The 22,573-nt window shown below is 42.9% G+C and overlaps 1 protein-coding gene across 1 annotated transcript; it reads right to left on the reverse strand.

The window, feature by feature from the left end:
• Nucleotides 1-357: 357 nt before the first annotated feature.
• On the reverse strand, nt 358-992 carry LOC103653147 (uncharacterized). Its single transcript, XM_008680103.2, has 4 exons — nt 910-992; nt 712-836; nt 549-620; nt 358-449 (listed from the first exon to the last, which is right to left on the reverse strand). Exons 1-4 carry the CDS (start codon nt 987-989, stop codon nt 373-375), a joined length of 354 nt encoding a protein of 117 aa, XP_008678325.1. The 5' UTR covers nt 990-992; the 3' UTR covers nt 358-372.
• Between the last annotated feature and the right edge of the window lie 21,581 nt (nt 993-22,573).

Here is a 22,573-nt window from a genome sequence, read left to right on the forward strand (position 1 = left end):
ACTTTGTATTCATTAAATTTTGAGGTGATCAGGGCTGTCCAACAAAATGCATTAATTTTGTTCATATTATTCTTCAGGAATTCCACGCATGTTAGACAAAATACATATTTAGAGTTTGTTTGCATTATATAAATATTTGTAACCCATACAGATTATTACGGAAATTCATTTTTTCACACAAAATATTTATTAATCATGGGAACAAAAAAAATTCACAAACTATCTCTTATTAAACCCATGTCATAGGTATTACAATTCAGCCTCATGTTGCTTTTGGTTGATCAATAACAGTACGACATGTATTGTATCATTGTAGGATCTATCTAGGCCTAAACATAGTTCCAATTATTGCTCTTTGTGAAGTTGTAGAATCTATCTACGCCTTTGCTCTTCAAGAAATGTAACAGCAAACTGACGGTTGTTCCGCGCCACCAAAGCTTTTTGAATTGCTGCAATGAATGGCACAATTAATCACATCTACACGAAGTTCATGATTTAATGAGAACAATCACGATTTAAAAGTAACTAATTTTTAAGAATATACTTACGTCCAAAATAGTGGGTGTTGTGATGGAACGGATTGAAGTGTATTGCGGTATGATCCGAAGACTCGAGGAACTCTAGAATTACACATTTAAATCTCTGTTACGAATCATTATAAAGCAAAACTCAGTGACAGATGTGTTTGCAAGGCGTAAAGACATGTTGTACCTTGTCTTCTGAACCGCCTAAACATAGTCCCAATTATTATGCCATAATCCTCCTTAGCCAACGCCCAGCGGAGTGCATTTTTGTTTAGTAGGTCACCCCAAACTTTAATGATATGTAAAGACCCCCTACGACATTCATTTTGATAAGAATTGGTTAGTAATATATATTGATTTGACATATACAATTAATGGAATATACCTAGCATCCATTATAACAATCTTCCTGAAAGGGCCCCACATTGTGCGATGAATTGTATCCATGTGGACTACAATAGCCATAATGTCGACAAAAATAACAATTTATTAATGGATTAATACTAAATTTTGTGTAAACGATATTTTAAAAATTGGGCCAAGATCGATATATTCTTACCTACTAAAGTCATGTTTGGCAACTCAGCAATATCATCAAGGTTGAAGAATATATGTTTTGGGAATGGCGACATTTGAATTGGAACAGTGTATGGCTCCACGATAGTTTGTTGGTTGAAATACAATTCCATGGGACCATTTAGATGTCGAAAATTAAATTCACCCGGATGAAGACCAAACTTTACGTTATGCATATTGTAAACATGCTTTTCATGGAGCAAATTGTTGAAATGTTTCACTGTCACAGACACATATGTTATGGCCTCGATCTTGGCTCCCTAATAGTATTTCAGTAGGAGAAGAGGCGATGGTATGAAGATCGTGTAACTTTGTAAATGAAACTTAAATAATTGTTGGCTTACATTGATGTCAGATAAAATGAAATGTTGTCTATCACGATAACGTGGTTCAATAGGGAATTTAACTTCTACCCGAGCGACAATACTGTATTTTCAGGGTAGCCCATAAAAATCTTCATCACGGTAGTCGTCGAACAACCTGTAGCTATATTAAACATACGACTAAATAACGATCATTTCTTTGATAGACAAATTTTGTGTAAATAGATTTATGTAATAACTTACATAGGCATCCGTTTTATGCGGTCCGCTGTGTCTCTTTCTCGGTTCAATACGACTGGTTCCATCAAAACCTTGTAGCCTTTAACAAAATTTAAAATTTAAATTTAAATGAAACACATGTCATACTTTCGCGGTTCAAAAATGTGATGTTGGCATATGCAACTTGATCAATTATCATGTCATTTACTTTATAAAGCCATTTAATCTAATTTGTCATCATGTCGTCATCGAGGTTCTGATTTCAAGCGAGCTTATGCATTCAGTCTCCCTAGGTTGTTATATATATGTGTTCATCAATGGGTAAGAATAACTTGTTTCATGTTTGTTGATGCGAGAGGTACTATGGGACGGCTACAGAGAACTGCAAATGCTTGTTAAGAAATTCAAAGTGAGTGGTTGTCTCACAGAGCAACCGATGTAATTGGAAAAGAACATTAAGACAAGCACTTAAGGGTGTTTGCCTTTGTGTTGAATGGTATATTCGGAAAAGAACATGAAGAGAAGCAGATGACAAAGAGAATTGTGAACGGATGCAAGTGCACCGAACTCAAAGTATACTACCATCCAAGCCTCCCCACTATCATTTTTTCTACGAATTAGCATCAACCGATATATACCGGAATAATGCATATAAACTTTATACCCCAATACAAAAAACCCCAATACACACAAGCTCAACAATGTATTACTTAACATATTTCATATAAAAGTTATATTAGGGAAAACATAAGAACAAGACATAAGAACAAGACATAAGAACATGAACATAAGAACAAGACATAAGAATCTATCCTCGACATACATAAGAACATTGTATTTCTTTAACAGGAAAATGCAGTTGTTCAACTGAAATCAGATTTCAGTTTTCATTGTGTTTTGACAAAAAATAGATCACCTTCAAGCAAAAAATACCGGAAGAAGGATGAGAACTGTTGTTCGCTTATGTCTGTCGAGGATACTTGCTCTTTTACACGACAGGTAACAACAGTTCTCATCCTCTATTATGGGCAGAAAAGCATGGCAACTGATTTTCAGTGGTGCATAAAATCTGATTTCAGTTGTTTATTGTGTAATTCGCAAAAAAAGATCACCTTAAAGAAAAAAATAAACATAAGGCGTTCACTCACCTTGTTGCTGTCGAAGTTACTTTTGCAGCTTCAATTAGCAAAGTTCAGCTGCTAGAAGAACTGAAATAGAGAAGAAAAAATATTTAGCTACATAGGAGACTTCACCACATGCCCTCACATAAAATTCCAGATTACATATTCTTCCTAGTTTAACATATGTATATAAAAGTTATATTAGAGACAAGAAGATATTTAAGGAGACAATTGTACTCTGGTGAGCTCCAAGAAAGAAAAAAACAAAGATTCTGCATTTGCTACTGATACTTTGGGCAACCGGCATCCAGCAGACAGTTTTTAGATAAAGCACAGGACATAAAGATCCAAGCAGTTCTCTAGTTAAACTGAAACTCATGATCTCACCAGTTTACCGAAAACATCACAACCTACTACCAAACTACTTCTACTCAGCTAGCCATTGCATAACTTAAGCCGAAGCACAAGAACAGCTGTTGGTACTGCAAAGCCTACAACTAACTACTACCAAACGCATCAGATATCACACACAGTACTGCAATACCTAACACCAATAGGGTAAACGACATGAAGCTAACAACCACCACATCAACCTTCAACTGGGCAGAAAAGCATGGCAACTGATTTTCAGTGGTGCATAAAATCTGATTTCAGTTGTTTATTGTGTAATCCGCAAAAAAAGATCACCTTAAAGAAAAAAATAAACATGAGGCGTTCACTCACCTTGTTGCTGTCGAAGTTACTTTTGCAGCTTCAATTAGCAAAGTTCAACTGTAGAAGAACTGAAATAGAGAAGAAAAAATATTTAGCTACATAGGAGACTTCAACACAGGCCCTCACATAAAATTCCAGATTACATATTCTTCCTAGTTTACATATGTCATATAAAAGTTATATTAGCTGCAGGAAGATATTTAAGGAGACAATTGTACTCTGGTGAGCTCCAAGAAAGAAAAAAAACACAGATTCTGCATTTGCTACTGATACTTTGGGCAACCGGCATCCAGCAGACAGTTTTTAGATAAAGCACAGGACATAAAGATCCAAGCAGTTCTCTTGTTAAACTGAAACTCATGATCTCACCAGTTTGCCGAAGCACAAGAACAGCTGCTGGTACTGCAAAGCCTACAACTAACTACTACCAAACGCATCAGATAGCACACACAGTACTGCAATACCTAACAACAACAGGGTAAACGACATCAAGCTAACAACCACCACATCAACCTTCAACTGCTTTCGCTTATGTTAGGGAAAACATAAGAACAAGACATAAGAACATGAACATAAGAACAAGACATAAGAACATTGTATTTCTTTAACAGGAAAATGCAGTTGTTCAACTGAAATCAGATTTCATTTTTCAAGTACACCTAAATTTTGACACTTGCCATCACAGGAAGAGATAACATGAATAACAATAGCTGCAATACTAAACATATTAAACTCACCAGCCACACTTCTCCCTCTGCTAGATCCTTCTTGAAGGACCTTCCAAAACGGCTATAAAAGGGGAAATAGCAGAAACTCAGTTCCAACAAAAAAATAGATATTATATTTGAATCTCTAGAACTGCATTCACAAAAAGGACCCAAAAAGCGTTTAAGATGATTGGCTCAGCTCAGAAACATATAATTAGAAAAATATCAGATTAATGAGCATTTAGATTTAGATAATTCTCACTATGCAAGCAGGAGTTCGGTATCCTACAACTCTTACCTTCAGAGGTTAGTTAATAGATGTTTTTGGCAAAAAACAGATCACCTTCAAATTTGGACTACGCTATGAAATCCAAAAAAAATCAGTGCCTAACCTTATCAGTGCCTAACCATATTGTAACTAACCAATTTTCTGTACATATTGCAGCAATTTTCTATACAAATAAAGCAAATTACTGCCTGCAAAATGGAACTATGAGCCAACATGGGAGCAATGTACCTAGGAGAATTTGACAACGTACCTGCGCCACACTTGGAGAGAGCACCGTTGACGGTTGTGGACGCGGACTGCGGCAAATTTGGCGAGAGGAAGGGGCAGGTGTGGTGTGTGTAAGTAGGGAGAGAGGAGGGGGGGCAATGAGGGGAAGGCAGCCGCGATACTTGGTGGCCGAGATCTTTGACGGTAGGGGCGCGACTGCCATGTATGGTAGGGGCTCGGTAGGGGCGCGCCTGCCATGAAGCTCCAGCAGTGAGGGCGCGACTGCCATGGATGGAAGGGGGTGATTTGCGGCAGGTGGGCGATTTGCGCGGCTGGTGAGTGGGGCGCGGCTGGTGAGATCTGCGCGGCTGGTGAGCGGACCTTCCATGATGGCGGCCAAGAGAGGAGAGCGGGGGCGGGGATTGCGAGACTAGAGCGGAACCGCGCGGGGATGGCGGGGATGGCGGACTGGAGCGGACCTTCCTGTCCGCCGCTCCAGACTTTGCTTCCTTGGAGCAGAACCGCGCGGGGATGGCGGACTGGAGCGGACCTTCCTTGGAGCAGCCGCGCGGGCGGCGGACTGGAGCGGTGGGGATGGCGGGATGAGTAGTAGAGACTTGGAACAGTTGCACGGTCGACCGCCGATCCAGACTTTCCTTCCTTGGAGCAGAACCGCGCGGACTGCAGCGGAACCGCGCGGGGATGGCGAGGATGGCGGACTGGAGTGGACCTTCCTTGGAGCAGCCGCGCGGGCGGCGGACTGGAGCGACGGTGATGGCGGTATTAGTATTTCCTTCCTTGGAACAGCCACACGGGCGACGGACTGGAGCGGCGGGGATGGCGGGATCAGCGAATTAGCGGGTTTGGCGGCGGGGGCGCGAGAGAGAGCGGGCGACTGCAGGCAGAACCGTGCACCAAAAAGTGTGTACGTCTACACTATCGTCTTATAGAGTAGTAGAGATTGCATTAATGTTGGTGATTTGGTTGTACATATAAATATGGTTTCCAAATTAAAATCAGATTTGAATTGGGATAATTAAATCTGGAAATAAAAAAACATGAAAAAGAATAGTAAATAAAAGGGCTTACCTATTCGGACACTTAAGAAACACAATCCACGTGAGTTTTTCCATTTATTTTTCACTTGTCGGATCTTGTATCACTATTACATCATCCATGACATCAGTCATCCCTTGTGGTTCGTAACAAACTAACCACCGTAATTGTTGTAACCGACCGACCAAACTTCTCGCCTATGCAATGGATTTGGTTTTGAGTTTGTTATAATTCCTAACATATATGATATGATTGTAACAGATAAGTACCAGATTAGATCTGTCATGTAATAGATTTGGTTTCGAGTTTGTTAGAGTTCCTAACAGATATGACAACATTGTAACAGATAAGTACCAGATTAGATCTGTCATGTAACAGATTTGGTTTCGCGTTTGTTAGAGTTTCTAATAGATAGGATAACATTGTAACAGATAAGTACCAGATTAGATCTGTCATGTAACCACCTACCTCCCAGCCTATATAAATACATGTCATCATAACACCTCAAGCCATCAATCATAGACTCATATTCTCTACAGCCTTGCGGTAGCACCGCCGCCATCCAAGCCACAACAACTCGCCGCCAGCTAAACTCGCAGCCATAAGCCTCTATGCCTAGTTCGTCGAAGTTTGACTCCCGCCCAAACTCTAGCAACAACTTCAGCAAGTAATTTCTCACCATCCGTTCATCTTCGGGGGCAGCCCAGAACATTGTCGTGACCAACTCGCGAGAGCTTCGCCACCGCGCTTCCGGTTTGGCGATCGGATTTCCGATTCATAATCAAAAACCGAGATGACCAGCAACAACGAGGGAGTGAAGAACTTGATTGCAAGGTAAGTTAGTGGTTGGTTAGAGGTCTTTCCCGTATGATAGACTTGACGCTTCGCACCTAATAAATAATCACAACCACATATCTTTTTACATGCAAGAGTGTTATACAACACAAATTTAACAGTAGATACAATCATGATAAGTTGACAACAACTAGGTTATGAATTTGTAAACAAACATTTCCCACTGTCATGTCACCTATTTCTGTGCAGCCTACTAATTTATTAAAAATGTGATATGTTCTAGGTCAAATAATTTGTTTTAATCTATTCAAGTTGTGTTAGGTTCATATTATTTTTTACGTACGTTAATAACATTGTTTTAATTATGCCACATGTTTTAATTAATTAATTATTTAATGTTAATTAGCTAGATAATCTAGTTAATCTAATTTAAAGTTTTAACATATGCATTTTATAAATAATTGTTAATGATTAATACCAACTTAAATATTTTAATTTAATACCTGCTTAGTTTAAATTCAATATCCGTTAGATCTCATCTATTAGATTTATTACGCCTAAAATATCGTTTTAGCTCCGATTTTAATGGTTTTCGAACCTACGATCTCGTAGCGACGCGTAGGATATTCTTACGTTGTATGTTCATATGCTTTGATGTAATGTTACCATATCCATTATTTGCTTGATTATATGTATTGCTATGAATAGAGGTGAGGTGACGAGTAATCAGAAGCCTAACTTTTGGGTCAACATTTGGACAATATGTTATCACAAGTATAAGGCAAGTTGTGTCCTTGATCACTCTTCTTTACCTAATAATGTTCCTGTTAATCACTGTGACATGCTCAGGTTAATTTTTAGGGACCTAATAGGTTTCCCTAGTATTGTTTATCCCACACCTTGCAAACAAATGAACTATTGGGTAGATATGCTATTGCTCTACCTGGTTTTGGAAAATTAATGTTATATATGATCATGTTCCATTAATATTGTTGGTTTAATTATTGTTCATGATAAGATTATTGTATTAATTAGAACATGGAGAACCACCCGGGAAAACAATGCTATCACAAGGGTGGAATGAGACGCCCTTGGCCAAGTAATTAGGAAATCTAGGGAGAGATTACCTTACCCGAAAGGGGCAAGCGGGGAGTCATCGCTGCTGAGTATAGAGAGGTCCTCGGGTCGAACTGTCTATAAGGCTTTTCGGAGGAGAGATTCCTATGCTTCATTCTTCCTAAATCTGTAGCGAGTTTCTCGAACTAGTGGAACTTTGGAAAGGTCTCGTAGTGCTACCCTATCTCGTCTCCTCGATAGAGATGAATGGGAAATCGAGATCCCTTGGCAAATGGGTAACACGACTTGTGGGTAAAGATGTGTTGTAACACCCTGAATTTGGGGCATAAAATTTCTTCTCTAATGCCTACCAAATTCAGGTATTACCTCTTGTTTCTCTCTCTAGACTCTTTCTCTCACTTTTTTAGAGTTATGTCTAGTTTATAGGGGATTAACTATTTATTTATTTTAGCAAAACCAAGGTGAGTCATGAAATATTGCATCATGCTGAGCCTAAATTATTCTTTGGTGTGATGCACGTGTGTGAAATTGTTTGAATTTGAATTTGGTTTGAATTTGATTTGAAATCCATAGAGAAAATAAAAAGAAAAGCAATTAGAAATTCCAGGGAAAAAGAAAAAGTATTTCAGCCTAGCAGGCCCAATCCAGCCCAGCCAGGCCGCGAGCGCGGACGCTCCGCCTGACAGGTGGGTCCCACCTGTCAGCGACGGCCGCGTCCGCACCCTCTCCCTCCCGCTGCTCGATGGGGCCGGCTTGTCGGCGCCGGTTGTTTCGCGCACGCGCTCTCTCCCTCTCTGCCCGGTGGGCCCGCTCTGTCAGCACTGACCGTCCGTTTGCGTACGCGCCCTCGCTGGCTCGCGGACCCCACCTGTCAGCCTCCTCCCCTTCCCTAACCTCCCACCCGCGCACTCCGCCGTGGACGCACCCACGTCGCGTGTTTCGTGGCCACTCCCCCACGCGCCAGACCTCTTTCTGGAGCCCGCACTCGCTCGCTCACTCCCCTCGCTTAGTTGCGCCCCCAGCAGACCTGCTGGCACCTCTCTCTCGCACTGCGCGCGCACCAATGGAGCACAGTCATGGTCCATCATCCGTTCCGTGGTCGCCGTCGAGCTCCTGTTGCGTCCGTTGCCCCAGTGAGCTCCGCCACCTCGCCAGCAACACGAGACACCCTCTGGTTCGCAGGCTCCTGTGATTTTGTAGAAAAGCCCCTAACCTTTTAGTTAATCCCAGAATTAGACCTAGTTTTGTATTTTGAATTCCAAAACTTGTTTATTTCATATATTTTTCATATGAACTCCAAATTTTGTGATTCAAATTGCAAAATGTTCATAATGTTATGCTCTATCTGTTGAAATTATAATCAGTCACTATCTACATGTAGTAATTTTATGCCTAGGCTATAGGTGCATGTAGAGTAATGGTTCATTTATTAAAAAGGGAGAACCCTAATGGTAATTAGATGATTAACTTTGTGAGTTTAATATCATATGAACCCATCCCTGGTATAATTTTGGTAATTCATTAAGATAAATGAATTTAAGTTATGTGATCCCTCAGATAGGCAGTACTTAGAGAATCACGAACCTCTAGGTATATTAGTCCACCCTAGAACCTAAGTCTACCTCTTGTGTTTATACTGTTCTTTCGAGCTTGTGTTCACTTGATTACACATGTTTGGTGTATTGTTTCTTTGTCTTTATCCAAATGTATTGAATGCATGATCGCTTTGTTTAGACAATGAGCAGCCTGTGGTTCCTAAGTGTGTTGTCGAAGATCTTCCTGAGCAACAACTTGGTGAAGGCAAGTGTCCTCTGACCCATTATGTCCTACTTACTTTATAATTCATCATCCCGCATTACTTTATTGAAACCTAAGGATTGACTAGTCTGTACTTACCTTGTCCTTGTTTACCTTTTGGGTTATTATTGTTAGCTTTATGCTATTGATTTACTTTAATCAACAAACATGATGCGAATATCTATGATACGATGATGTTATCTTGATGATGATCTTGTGATACTTTAGGGGACTCAGGCTGTTTCCTAAGTACCTCTCCGTAAGGACCTATTCGTTGAGAGACCACCTGAGATAACTGTACAACCATGAGGGTGGAATGGGACTCCCTTAGCTTATTAATTAGAGGAACTTGAGGTGTAGTTGGCTTCGCCGTTGGGCCGTCAATGGGGTCCGGGCACAATACTTGCTTTGCCGAGGCTGGTTGCCGAGGTTCTTCCGATTTTGGTTTTGTTAGTCACCTTCCTGTGGGGAGAAGCACTGTGTTTATCAAACTAGAGAAACCTAACGGGCGGCTATGACCTCTGGGGAATCTTTGTAAAAGCTACGTAGTGAGACCCTACCAGGTCACCTTGGAAGTGATCAATGGGGAGTCATGATCCCCGGGTAGAACGGGAATCATGACTCGTGGGTAAAGTGTGCAACCTCTGCAGAGTGTTAGAAACTGGTATATCAGCCGTGCTCACGATTAAGAGCAGCATTGGGATCCTCTTTGATTAGAATAACTCTAGATACTTTATGATGATGGTTACTGATAATGAATATAATTATGGTTTCTGGTATTTCCTCTTGGAGGGAGTACTTTTGGGTAATAACTGGGTTTATTTCTAAAACTTGGCTCTACTACTAGTAATAAATACTTTACCAACTAAAAGCAACTGCTTTAACCTTAACTCCACATACCGCTAGTCCACTTTAGCCAAACGGGACATTTGATGAGTACGTTGATGTGTACTCACCCTTGCTTTAAAAACCACCCTACCCCAGGTTGTCCTCATTACAATCAGTGCTCAGAAGAATATGCAGGCAATATGGAGGACTTTGAGGAGTTCTAGGACTACAATGAGTTCTAGTTGTGTTAGTGGCAAACCCCTATCAGCTGCCTATGAAGGCCTTATCTCTACATTTTGTATTCTGCACTTTGATCATGTTAAATGACTAATTTATGTTAATGGCTCTGTGGATGACTTGGACATCGTGATCTAATAAAGTACCCTTTCCGCTACTATTTTGAGCAATGTGTGATGATGTCCAATTATGTAATCGCTGTGTACGTGAGTTTCTGATCCTAGCACGTACATGGTTCGCATTCGGTTTGCCTTCCAAAATCAGGTGTGACATAAGTGGTATCAAAGCCAGGTTGACTGTAGGATCGCTAACCTAGACTAGAATGGTCGCCCTAAGGACTATAGACCCTTATTCTCACCTTGACCTTTGGTGCCACTTCAAAAGTTGGTCATCTTGACCAATTATATGTTATACTTTTATCTATATACTCACCTTACAAATTTTTTGTCTACTTTGCTTTTGGTTTACTTGCTAGTCATATAGTTCTATTCTCACTCTTGTGCTTACGATGTCTTTTGTAGATGGCTCGACTTAGATGCTCTGCACGTAAGTCGGTGATCTGTTTCTTGCCCTCTCGCCTTGTGAAGCTCCCACTGTGACGCACGATGACAGGACAGTCGAGCCACCTGGAGAGACTGCATTGCCGACGCCAGGAGCAGGAGCAGCAGGACTCTTCCCCCTCGCCTTAGCAGGAGGTGGAGTCTAGGAGGCAGCCCTCCCCTACGCCTCAGCTAGAGATGCCCCCTGCACCACCACAGGGCATCCCCGCTGCTGGAGGAGACCCTGACGGAGACGGAGACGACGACGATGGTGGTAGTTCGAGCCACAATACAGAGCTCTCGGAGGAGCAGAAGCCAGAGGGATGGATCGCCTAACCCATCACTCGTGACGTCACTCGTGGTTGTCATTTCCACGATGCTCTCGACACCTTGCTGCGTCGGGCCTTCGACCAACACACTTGGTCCATCGAGTACCGTCGTGTAGTCTACCAGCATCGTCGCGGGTTATACCCGGACCAGTGGGAGGGTACTTGCTTGGTGCGACGTCCGGATGATGATCTCTAGGGTGCAAGGCCTTCTTAGAGCACTATTCTATCACTGAGAGGGACACTGCCGAGGCAGCCATGCAGGATGCTACACGGCGTGCGCTTTCGCAGTACTGTTTGTTGTTCAGCGTGGTAGCTAACAGCCTCGACCTAAAGTACTACCCCCATCGTTCGACCGACAGTGTCAGAGGTGTGATTGTCTCGCCCGTTGGTGAGGGAAATCCTAGGCTGAGCAGCATGGTCAACCTGGTCATCATGCTCAACACTGAGTTGGACCACGCCCTTGACGAGTTGTTCAAGGCTCGGGCGGAGATTGCTGAACTGCATGCTGAGCGTGTGAAGCGCCGCCATTAGGAGGATGGTTCCCCCACTCCTGTCGGGATTCAGCATCCTTACCGCTCGCGGCTCCATGGTCATTATGCTTATGGCACCCCTGACTGTAGAACCCAAATAGATTTGGAGCCATAGATCGACGGAGTCAGAGTCTGTAATAATGTTTAATTCAATGTCTTAGTCTTAGTCAGTCTTAGTTGGTTTTAGTTTTCTTATCATATGTTTTGATGCTTGTCGTGATGAACTCATGATGAAGTTGGATCTTTATAATGATTGTCACCAAGGTGTGGGCATCCCCTGCAACTTGGTGTAGTTATTAATAAAGTTAGTCATTTAGTTGGGCAATCTTTTAGTTCCACTTTCCTATTTATCTAAGACGTTGTGTTTGGTTGTGTTGAGAGTCAGTGAAGATGCTCATTTGCTCAGTATTGTGAAGACTTATTTATATCTTTTCTTATGATGAAAGACTGCAAGGTCAGATCTAATGTGTGTGTGCTTTCTACAGATGTCTGATAACAGGCGTAGAGGTGGAAGGTGTGCTCAGCAGGAGCAGCAGGCACCCTAAGAGGAGGCACCTCACAGCAGTTGCCACCACCACCCCAATGACTATTGAATAGATGTTTCTGATGTAGACCCAGGCAATATAAGTGATTGGCCAGACTCTAGCAGCTATGCAACAGGTGCAGCAGCGGCAACCCCCACCTCAACCTCAAATACAAGTGCAGATGTCACAGATGCACAGGGACAAGCGTGCAGAGTTTATGAGGGGTCATCCCTCTTTCTTTGCCCATTCTACAGACCCCATGGACGCCAAAGACTGTCTGCGCACAGTGGAGCGGGAGCTGCATACCGCTCAGTGCAACGTTCATGAGAAGGTTCTGTATGGTCCCCTCCTACTAAGGGAGCATCACAGTCCTGGTGCGAGTCCTACATCGCCACCCATGCCGACCTTGAAGCCATCACCTGGGAGGATTTCAGAGACAACTTCCATCGTTACCACGTGCCTGAAGGGTTGATGATAGTAAAGAAGGAGGAATTTCTGGCATTGAAGCCAGCTCCCCTATTTGTCAGTGAGTACAGGGACAAGTTTCTGCAGCTATCTCGTTATGCACCCGAAGACGTCAATACAGATGCCAAGAGACAGTACCATTTTCTGAGAGGTTTGGTTGACCCACTTCACTACTAGCTGATGAACCACACCTTCCCTACCTTTCAGCATTTGATCAATAAAGCCATCATAACCAAGAGGAAGTGCTGGGAGATGGAAGACAAGAAACGCAAGATCGGTGGACCTCAGGCTGGGAGCAGCAGCAGTCCCTGTTTCTAAGGCAACCCACCCCAACAATTCAAGCAAGGTCACCCTCAAGGACACCAGCATCAGCATCAGCTCCAGCACCAGCACCAGCACCAGCAGTAGTATCAGAGGCAGTTACCTCAACAACAGCAGTACCGCCAGAACAACCAATAGAGAGGAAATCAGTATCAGCGATAGAGCAACTAGGCACCTTGTCTTCCTGTCCCAGCAACCAATAAGAACAACAAGGAAGCGCCAGTGCAAGGAGGATGCCATGGATGTTTCCATTGTGGGGAACAAGGCCACTGGATGAATCATTGCCCGAAGAAAGCAGCTCAGCAGCAACCAGCTTCCAACACCTCAGCAAGATAAGGAGCACCACAGCAAGCACCGGGAGGCCGTAACCAGGCCTACAACCGTGGAAAGGTGAACCACTTGGAGGCCGAAGAAATATAGGATGCACCAGATGTGGCAGTAGGTATGTTTCTAGTCAAATCCTATCCAGCAAAAGTACTATTTGATATTGGTGCCACACATTCTTTTGTTTCTACATCATGGGTAGAAGCACATAACATCCCTGTAGAACCAATGATTCCACCTTTAAGAGTTAATTTAGTTGGGGGGAAAGTTTAGTCCGATAAGATGTGTCCGAATCTAAGGATTGAAATAGGGGGGGTAGATTTTCCCACTAACCTAGTAGTAATGGGTACTCGAGGGTTAGATGTCATCCTAGGGATGAATTGTCTGCATAGAAACCAAGCAATTGTTAGCTATGACAATAGGACAGTAAAGTTAGTGTCCCCATCTAGGAAAGAAGTAGTAACTGAACTATTCATACCTGACCTAGAAGAAGGAGCCTGTCACCATATGTCTGTAGATGATAAGGAGGCCAACCTGCTTGAAGCTATCAGAGTTGTGTCGGAGTTCCCCGACGTGTTTTCTAAGGACTTACCAGGCATGCCACCCAAACATAAATTTGAGTTTTCCATAGATCTTTAACCTAGAACCGCCCTTATTTCTAAGAGAGTCTATAGAGTGTCTAGACCAGAATTGGTGGAACTCAAGAGGCAGATCGACGAACTGTTAGAGAAAGGCTACATCAGACCAAGTACTTCGCCTTGGCCCGCTCCAATTTTGTTCGTGGAGAAGAAAGATGGGACAAAGAGAATGTGCATTGATTACCGAGCTTTGAATGAAGTCACCATCAAGAACAAGTATCCCTTGCCAAGAATAGAAGATCTATTTGATCAGTTGAGAGGAGCCGGAGTGTTCTCAAAGATATATCTGAGGTCAGGTTACCATCAGCTCAGAATCCGACCTTCGGATATACTGAAGACAACATTTATCACCAAGTATGGGCTATATGAGTACACAGTCATGTCATTCGGATTGACAAATGCACCACCTTTCTTTATGTACCTGATGAATAGTGTGTTCATGGACTACCTTGACAAGTTCGTAGTGGTGTTCATCGATTATTGGTCACTTGTTCTCAAATGCTATGAATCAAGAACAAGGCAACACAATTGTTAAGTATTAAGGACCTTCGTCTTCTGAAGCATTATCTCCCCAAGGATATAATGATCATCAGACGAAGGTCATAAAAAACATGACTTCATCATCTTATAGATAAACAAGAATACAAATAGATGAAAATAGTGAATGTAACTTATTAATTCATTCATATTTGCATTCCGTAGAACATGCATATGTATTAGCAGAATATGTATTACATTAATACCTTCGGCTTGCTCGAAGGTGCTGACGTGAGAGTGAATACAATTCAGCGTGAACAGTACGGTGCTACTATTCATCTATTTATAGGCACGAGATGCGGCCCGAGTAAAAGTACATTTATGTCCCTGACATTGACTTATGATCATAACATAAATCATAAAGGACTAGCTAGTCTTTTTCCCTTTCAGTTGGCATCATGTCCAGTCTTCATCACCATTATAAGCCGAAGTTGTTATTCTCTGGCCATAGCTTCGGTGTTCATTCTTATCACCTTCGGATCATATCTTCACCTCATATGCCTTTATTATGGAGAGAAACTTCCATCCTGAATCTGAAGCTCCCTGTAATAATCTATATCATGCTGAAAACAAATGGTTAATCAAGTTTTTGAGGACCTTCGGAAGAGGAAGGCCCCCAACAGTAGCCCCTCGCAATATTAATTTGTTCCTTTGTAACAAATTTAGACTGCGACATGAACGAAGGCCTTTAGCCGAAGGTCCAAAAAAACACCTTCCCTTCGCTAGAATAGCGAATCATTCTGAATTGTGGGACCTACCGAGTTGTGGGGCTCTGAGTATATATATAGAAGGCTGTGTCGCAAATATTTTCCGTGCCATCTAGCTGTTTGCACTGTGTTTGCCATTTTAGCCTTCTTCTCTTTTGCGAGTTCGATTGACTTTTGAGCTTCGGCCTCTGCTCAACCATCACTTGAATGGCTGAGGAGAAGAATATCATAGACCCCGCACTGTCTGGGTTTTACGAAGCTATGGAGAAGACCAACACAGAGAAGATCACCAATGAGATGTTGGCTGGGTTGTTTGAGGACTCCAGCGATAGCGACAGTTTTGACGTGGAGAGTGGAAATGAGGATGTCAAAGATCGGCCATGGAGGCCGAGCCATGTTGTTTTTGGGAAATCAACTGTCAAACAAGGGCAAATTGAAACGATGAAAGACAAATATTTTCATGATGTTTCCATAGCGAGGGCTAGGGGAGAAAGCACCATTCCCCTTCCCGAAGCTAATGAGGTAGTAGTTTTTAAGAGCTTCATGAAAGCTGGGCTCCGCTTTCTGCTCCACAAGATGTTGGTTGAGGTTTTAAAGACATTCGAGATATTCCTTCATCAACTTACCCCCCGAAGCTCTTATCAAAGTGGGTTTTTATATGGGCCATGAGGAGTCAGGGACTGGAGCCGGATGCCAGATGCTTCTGCAACATTCATGAATTATCTTACCAGACGAAGGTGACCGGAAAAGAACAATATCATAACAACTTCGGCTGCTGGAACTTCGTGCCTCGCTCTAAGGAAAATTACCCTTTGCCTACATTTTGGAAGAAGTGGCCAGGGTCTTGGATGAAGTAATGGTTTTACATGAAGAATGTCCTGGATCAGAGGGAGGATGTGAGGGGCATCATTCAACGTCCTATATGGTCACGCTTCGGCATCAGAAGACCATTGATCGCAACTGGGAATGAAGTGCAGGCATGCCAAATGGCTTTCAACACCATATGCACCTACATTGGCACGAGAGATTTAGTTCAAGAACACATCGCTTTCAAAGTGTGGCCTCTGGCAAATGAGTGGGAAATGCCGAAGGAAGCTGCCGCTGGCTCCAGCCAAGGTGGCTTGGTTTATCTTAAGTACACCTTTCGATACAGAAGCCAATTTGATGAGCCAAATGATGATTGGCTAGACGCTATAGAGGCCACAAGTGATGAGCTACTCGGAGCCTACCCGAGGACAGAAGACGAGGCCATGAAAGTTGCCTTCGGCACTTGCAAGAAAAAGAGGCTGAACAGGGTGTTCGATGTTATTGGGTTCGTTTACCTGGATTACTGCTTTCCCGTCTGAAAACAAGGGGGAAAAATAAAAACTGCTACTTCAACCTCTTCTATCGCGCCGAAGCCGAAGAGAGCCAAGGTCTTAACACGTAGGCCGAAGCCTATTGGAACAGCCGAAGTGCCGAAGCTCATTGAAAGTGCAGAGGTTGGCACGCTAGCCACAGAAATAGCTTCTGTGATGCCAATCGAAGCTAGTGCGGGCCCGGTAGAAGAGCCGGGACCAAAGAAAACAGTAGAAATACCCCTAGGGGTCCTTGGTATACGGAGGAGACAACGAAGATGACTTCCTCTACTGTCTACCAGACAGTAAGGAGATCGATGTTTGCCGTGAAATGATGGGAAACATGGGGTATCCAAAGCTTGAGCTTGGCTTGTCTGCAATGACGAAAGATCAGCTTGTAGATAGCCTTGCCTACAACAGCTTGAAGGTTTATATAATTTGATTTGTCATTTTGTAATTTTTGTTATGGTGAACTATTTTTCTGGTAATTCTTATCGTTATTATTTGTTCACTTTTTGTTTGCCAGGGCTTGATTCTAAGCAAGGCTCTGAAGGCTCAAAAGGATGCAAAAGATGAGAGTTGTCAAATAGCACTTGAAAACCTCCGATCGGAGGTTATAACCTTGAGGAACGAAGCTCTCGCAAAAGACAAGATTATGCTATCTTTAGTCGAGAGACTGAAATCTAGCGAAGCTAAGCTATCTGCTCAAGCAGAGCCCACAAAGCCAAAGTGCAAGAGCTAGAAAAGAAAGTTGTCGAAGCAACTAAAAATTTTAATGTGGAGCTAACGAAACATGAAATTTGTGAAATCGAACCATCAAGGGCACAAAGAAATGTTGATGAGCTTCGTGCAACTAAAGAAAGATGTTACGATATGGCTATGGAATGCACCAAGAATCTAAAGAGAAACTTTTCAAAAGTTGGTGCATTCTCTTTAGAGCAAAAAATCATCCGTGGTGACCCCGCTGGAGTTATCCAATGGATTAAAGGCGAAGCCGAAGCTTTCGAGGAGATTCTTAGTGACAGAGGGGATTTTTGTGCTTTCGCCGGTGCTCGTGGGGCCGTGTCCATTTTGGAGAAGGTTTGCTGTGATCATGCCAAGGTTGTAGCTCAGCCAGATTTTGCCTTCTCAGCTGATGATATTAGAAACCCTTCAGTCGAAGCTACTACCTTGGGTGGGAAGTTTTATTTCGAAGTATGGCTGAAGGGCGGTCGAGAAATTTTTGATAAAGCCATTAGAAAGAATGAGAAAGAGTCTCATGACGCCTTAGAAGAGGCTAAAAGAGTCGAAGAAGCTGTTGAGCGGGCCAGACTTATAGGTATACCCTTTATAACTCAGCTTAAATTTTTGTAGCTTAGGTACTGATAGATATTTGTGTTTTAATGCAGCTGAGTTGTCCCCACTCCAGAGCCATATGATCCTGAAACTGATCCATCTGTGAAGGAGGCGCTCGATATGATTAAGATTGCTAATGAGGCTATTGACGAAGCTGTCGACAAGCTGTTGAACGAAGCTACCGACAAAGTCCTGAAAGAAGACTGAAGCTGTGTATTTTTGATAGTTTAGTGTCCTTGTACGTAGCTTTGGTTTTTGTAAGAAACAATTATCAACAACTTGCATGTATGTTGATGTAATATATTTCTTTGTGATGTGTGAAACCTTCGTACATACCTTTTTTGAGCCAGCGGCGAAAAATCACCTTCCCTTCCTTTCACGCTTCAGAAAGAAATCCCCCTTCTTTGCTGAAACAACTGTGTAATTCTTGTTGTAGACGTTGAATAAGAATAGCATTGTCGAAAACATAAACTCTGTATGATAGTACCTCTGTCACAAGCATGGATCATGCCTTATTAATAAGCTTTCATGAGTCTCTACCGAAGCTGAAGGAGCAATTTCCATGTTTTTTCACTGCTTTTGTCGATGCAAAATGATGTATGATGCGATGTTGTGCAATATGGTATGATGATATGAAGCAAATGGTGTTTATGCATAAATCATCAAAGAAAAACCAAGACTCTGTATTCCCTTAGGAATGACTTTGGAGTCTCTTCACCTTTTACTTAGGTGGCATTTTAGCTCTGCATCCCCTTAGGAATGACTTTGGAGCTACACTTTGCATCCCCTTAGGGATGACTTTGGAGCTTCTTCACCTTTTACTTAGGTGGCATTTCAGCTCTGCATCCCCTTAGGGATTACTTTGGAGCTTCTTTACCTTTTATTTAGGTAGCATTTTAGCTCTGCATCCCCTTAGGAATGACTTTGGGGCTTTGTCAGTCTTTCTGTTACACTCGATGGTGTAACCCCAGATTTATTACATCAAACCGAAGGTTGAACCTTCCTGTATTGTCTTCGGAAGAGGGAAATATAACAGACAAAAAAGTAAAGAGTACATTAGGTATGAGAATTTTCTAATTAAGTCCCTGTGTGACTTCAGTAAATGTGCCTTGACTCGGGCACATTGTTATTGACTGTGCGAGTTTCGGATTCTTCACGCGTGTCGCACTGTTGCTGTGGCTGGCGATGCCCTTCTGTTATGAGCCAAGGTAGGTGCCAATGGTGGTGGTGGTAACTGAGCCCATGCCGCTTGAGAATGACTTGCCGAAGCAACTAATGTCGTGGGTTGCTAGTTGCCCACATGTTCAGGGATATATGGCGAATAACACGAGGCAGTATGTAAGACCTGCTTCGGCTGATTCTGCCGTGCTTCGGCTTCAGCGATCTCCTCTGCTTTTGGATCGTGACTTGGCACGTCCTTGTTGTGTGTCCTTTATCCTCCCCATAGAATAAGCAGAACAATCTCCTAGGTTGCATGCTGAACCTTCCTCCAAAGCTTCTTCCCCCTCTGCCTCTTGGAGCTGGTGGCCTATAAGAGGTTTGCTACATTCCCAAAGATTGTGATCTTTGTTGGCTGCCTTGGGTGTGATTTGTTCTATTATCATTTGTGTTGGGATTTTGGATTGTTCTGACATGCCTGGGGTGGAATCTTCCTCTGAAGCCCCTAGTCATCTCAGAATACCTTTAAGCCTCCTCCCTTCTTTAGCGAAAATCATTGTCAGCTCGGATATATTCATCCATCTTTTGGAGAAGCTTCTCCAAGGTTTATGGTGGCTTCCTGGCAAAATATTGCGCTGTCAGCCCTGGTCGGAGCCCCTTAATCATAGCTTCGATGATGATCTCATTAGGCACCGTTGGCGCCTGGGCTCTGAGTCGCAAGAATCTTCGAACGTATGCCTGCAAGTACTTGTCATGGTCTTGCGTACATTGGAAAAGTGCTTGGGCAGTCACAAGCTTCGTCTGGAAACCCTGGAAGCTAGTTACCAGCATGTCCTTCATCTTTTGCCATGACGTGATCATTCCCGGGCGAAGGGAAGAGTACCACGTCTGAGCTACACTCCTGACCGCCATGACGAAGGATTTTGCCATGACAGCCGTGGTGCCCCCATATGAGGATATGGTTGCTTCGTAGCTCATTAGAAACTGCTTCAGATCCGAGTGGCCATCATACATGGGGAGCTATGGTGGCTTGTAAGATGGTGGCCACGGGGTAGCCTGCAGCTTCGCTGCTAGAGGAGAAGCATCATCAAAAGCAAAGTTACCATGGTAGAAGTCATCATACCATCCATCATCATTGGTTGGACTTTCTTAACTAAGCTCTCTATGTTGGGGCCTTCGTCCTTGGTCATCTTGGGTGATGTGGCACATTTCTTCAGTAGCTTCGTCGATCTTCCTCTGAAGTTCGGCTAGCCGAAGCATATTCTCTTTCTTCCTCTATACCTGTTGATGTATAGCTTCCAAGTCTCTGATTTCCTAGTCTAACTCCTCTTCCAGTGGCGTTGGGCTGGTAGCCTTCCTTTTCTGGCTCCGAGCTTCTCTCAGTGAGAGTGTCTCTTGGTTGGTGTCCAGTGGCTGCAGGGCAACCCCTGGCACTGTTGCCTTCTTTGGCAGCATGACGAAGGCGAATGCTTGCCGAAGGTTGTGGAAGTGAGTTCACCGGAGGTGGGCGCCAATGTTGGTCACTTGTTCTCAAATGCCGTGAATCAAGAACAAGGCAACACAATTGTTAAGTATTAAGGACCTTTGTCTTCCGAAGCATTATCTCCCCAAGGATATAATGATCATCAGATGAAGGTCATAAAAAACATGTCTTCATCATCTTATAGATAAACAAGAATACAAAGAAATGAAAATAGTGAATGTAACTTATTAATTCATTCATATTTGCATTCCGTAGAACATGCATAAGTATTAGCAGAATCTGTATTACATTAATACTTTTGGCTTGCTCGAAGGTGCTGACGTGAGAGTGAATACAATTTAGCGTGAACAGTACGGTGCTACTATTCATCTATTTATAGGCACGGGACACAGCCCGAGTAAAAGTACATTTATGTCCCTGACATTGACTTATGATCATAACATAAATCATTAAGGACTAGCTAGTCTTTTTCCCTTTCGATCAACATCATGTCCAGTCTTCATCACCATTATAAGCCGAAGTTGTTATTCTCTGGCCATAGCTTCGATGTTCATTCTTATCACCTTCGGATCATATCTTCACCTCGTATGCCTTTATTATGGAGAGAAACTTCTATCCTGAATCCAAAGCTCCTTGTAATAATCTATATCATGCTGAAAACAAATGGTTAATCAAGTTTTTGAGGACCTTCGGAAAAGGAAGGCCCCCAACATCGATGATATCATCATATACTCTCAGAATGAGGAAGAACACAATAAGCATTTGAAGATGGTGTTGCAACGGTTACGGGAACATTAGTTGTATGCCAAGCTGAGCAAGTGTGAGTTCTGGATCAGTGAAGTCCTGTTCTTGGGCCATATCATAAACCGAGATGGACTAGCTGTGTATCTGAAGAAGGTAGCAAATATTCTGGACTGGAATGAACCGAGAGATGTCCAAGGAATCAAAAGTTTCATTGGAATGGTGGGATACTACTGACGTTTCATTGAAGGTTTCTCCAAGATTGCTAGACCAATGACAGCCCTGCTAGCGAAGAAAGTTGAGTTCAAGTGTACCCCAACGTGCCAAGAGTTCTTTAAGACGTTGAAAAAGAAGTTGACGACACCACCTATGTTAATTCTGCCAGATGTTCATAAGCCATTCTCAATGTATTGTGATGCTTCATACACTGGTCGGGGATGTGTGTTAATGCAAGAAGGGAGAGTAGTGGCATACTTGTCTCAACAGTTGAAGATTCATGAAAGAAATTACCCCACACATGGCCTGGAATTGGCAGCAGTGGTTCATGCACTGAAGACCTGGAGGCATTATCTATATGGGCAGAAGTGTGATATTTATACAAACCACAAGAGTCTCAAATACATATTCACCCAGTCAGAGTTAAACATGAGGTAGCGAAGATGGCTGGAGTTGATCAAAGACAATGAGCTGGAGATATATTATCACCTAGGCAAAGAAAATGTGGTTGCCGATGCGTTGAGCAGAAAAAGTCAAGTCAACATGATGGTTGCTCATCCGATGCCATATGAACTAGCAAAGGAATTTGACAGGCTGAGTCTTGGATTTCTAAACAACACCCAAGGAGTGATAGTGGAGCTGGAACCCACCTTAGAGTGAGAGATCAAGGATGGGCAGAAAGATGATGAGAAGATCAACGAGATTCAGTAGCTGATCATAGATGGGAAAGGCAAAGATTTCCGTGAAGACGCAGAAGGCATGGTATGGTTCAAAGATAGGTTGTGCGTTCCCAACATCAAATCGATTTGGGAGTTGATTCTCAAGGAGGCTCATGAGATAGCTTATTCCATACTCCCTGGCAGTGAGAAGGTGTACCAAGAGCTGAAGAAAAGATTCTGGTGGTACGATATGAAAAGGG

The sequence above is a fragment of the Zea mays genome, chromosome 4 (genome assembly GCF_902167145.1).
Source record: "Zea mays cultivar B73 chromosome 4, Zm-B73-REFERENCE-NAM-5.0, whole genome shotgun sequence".
NCBI lineage: Eukaryota > Viridiplantae > Streptophyta > Magnoliopsida > Poales > Poaceae > Zea > Zea mays.

Excerpts from the sequence above, each read along its gene's own strand:
- LOC103653147 (XM_008680103.2), bottom strand. The coding sequence starts at position 989 with ATGGCTATTGTAGTCCACATGGATACAATTCATCGCACAATGTGGGGC. Across the intron at positions 837-909 it reads ATTGTTATAATGGATGCTAG|GGGGTCTTTACATATCATTA; the intron begins GTATATTCCATT and ends TGAATGTCGTAG. Across the intron at positions 621-711 it reads TAGGCGGTTCAGAAGACAAG|AGTTCCTCGAGTCTTCGGAT; the intron begins GTACAACATGTC and ends GTGTAATTCTAG.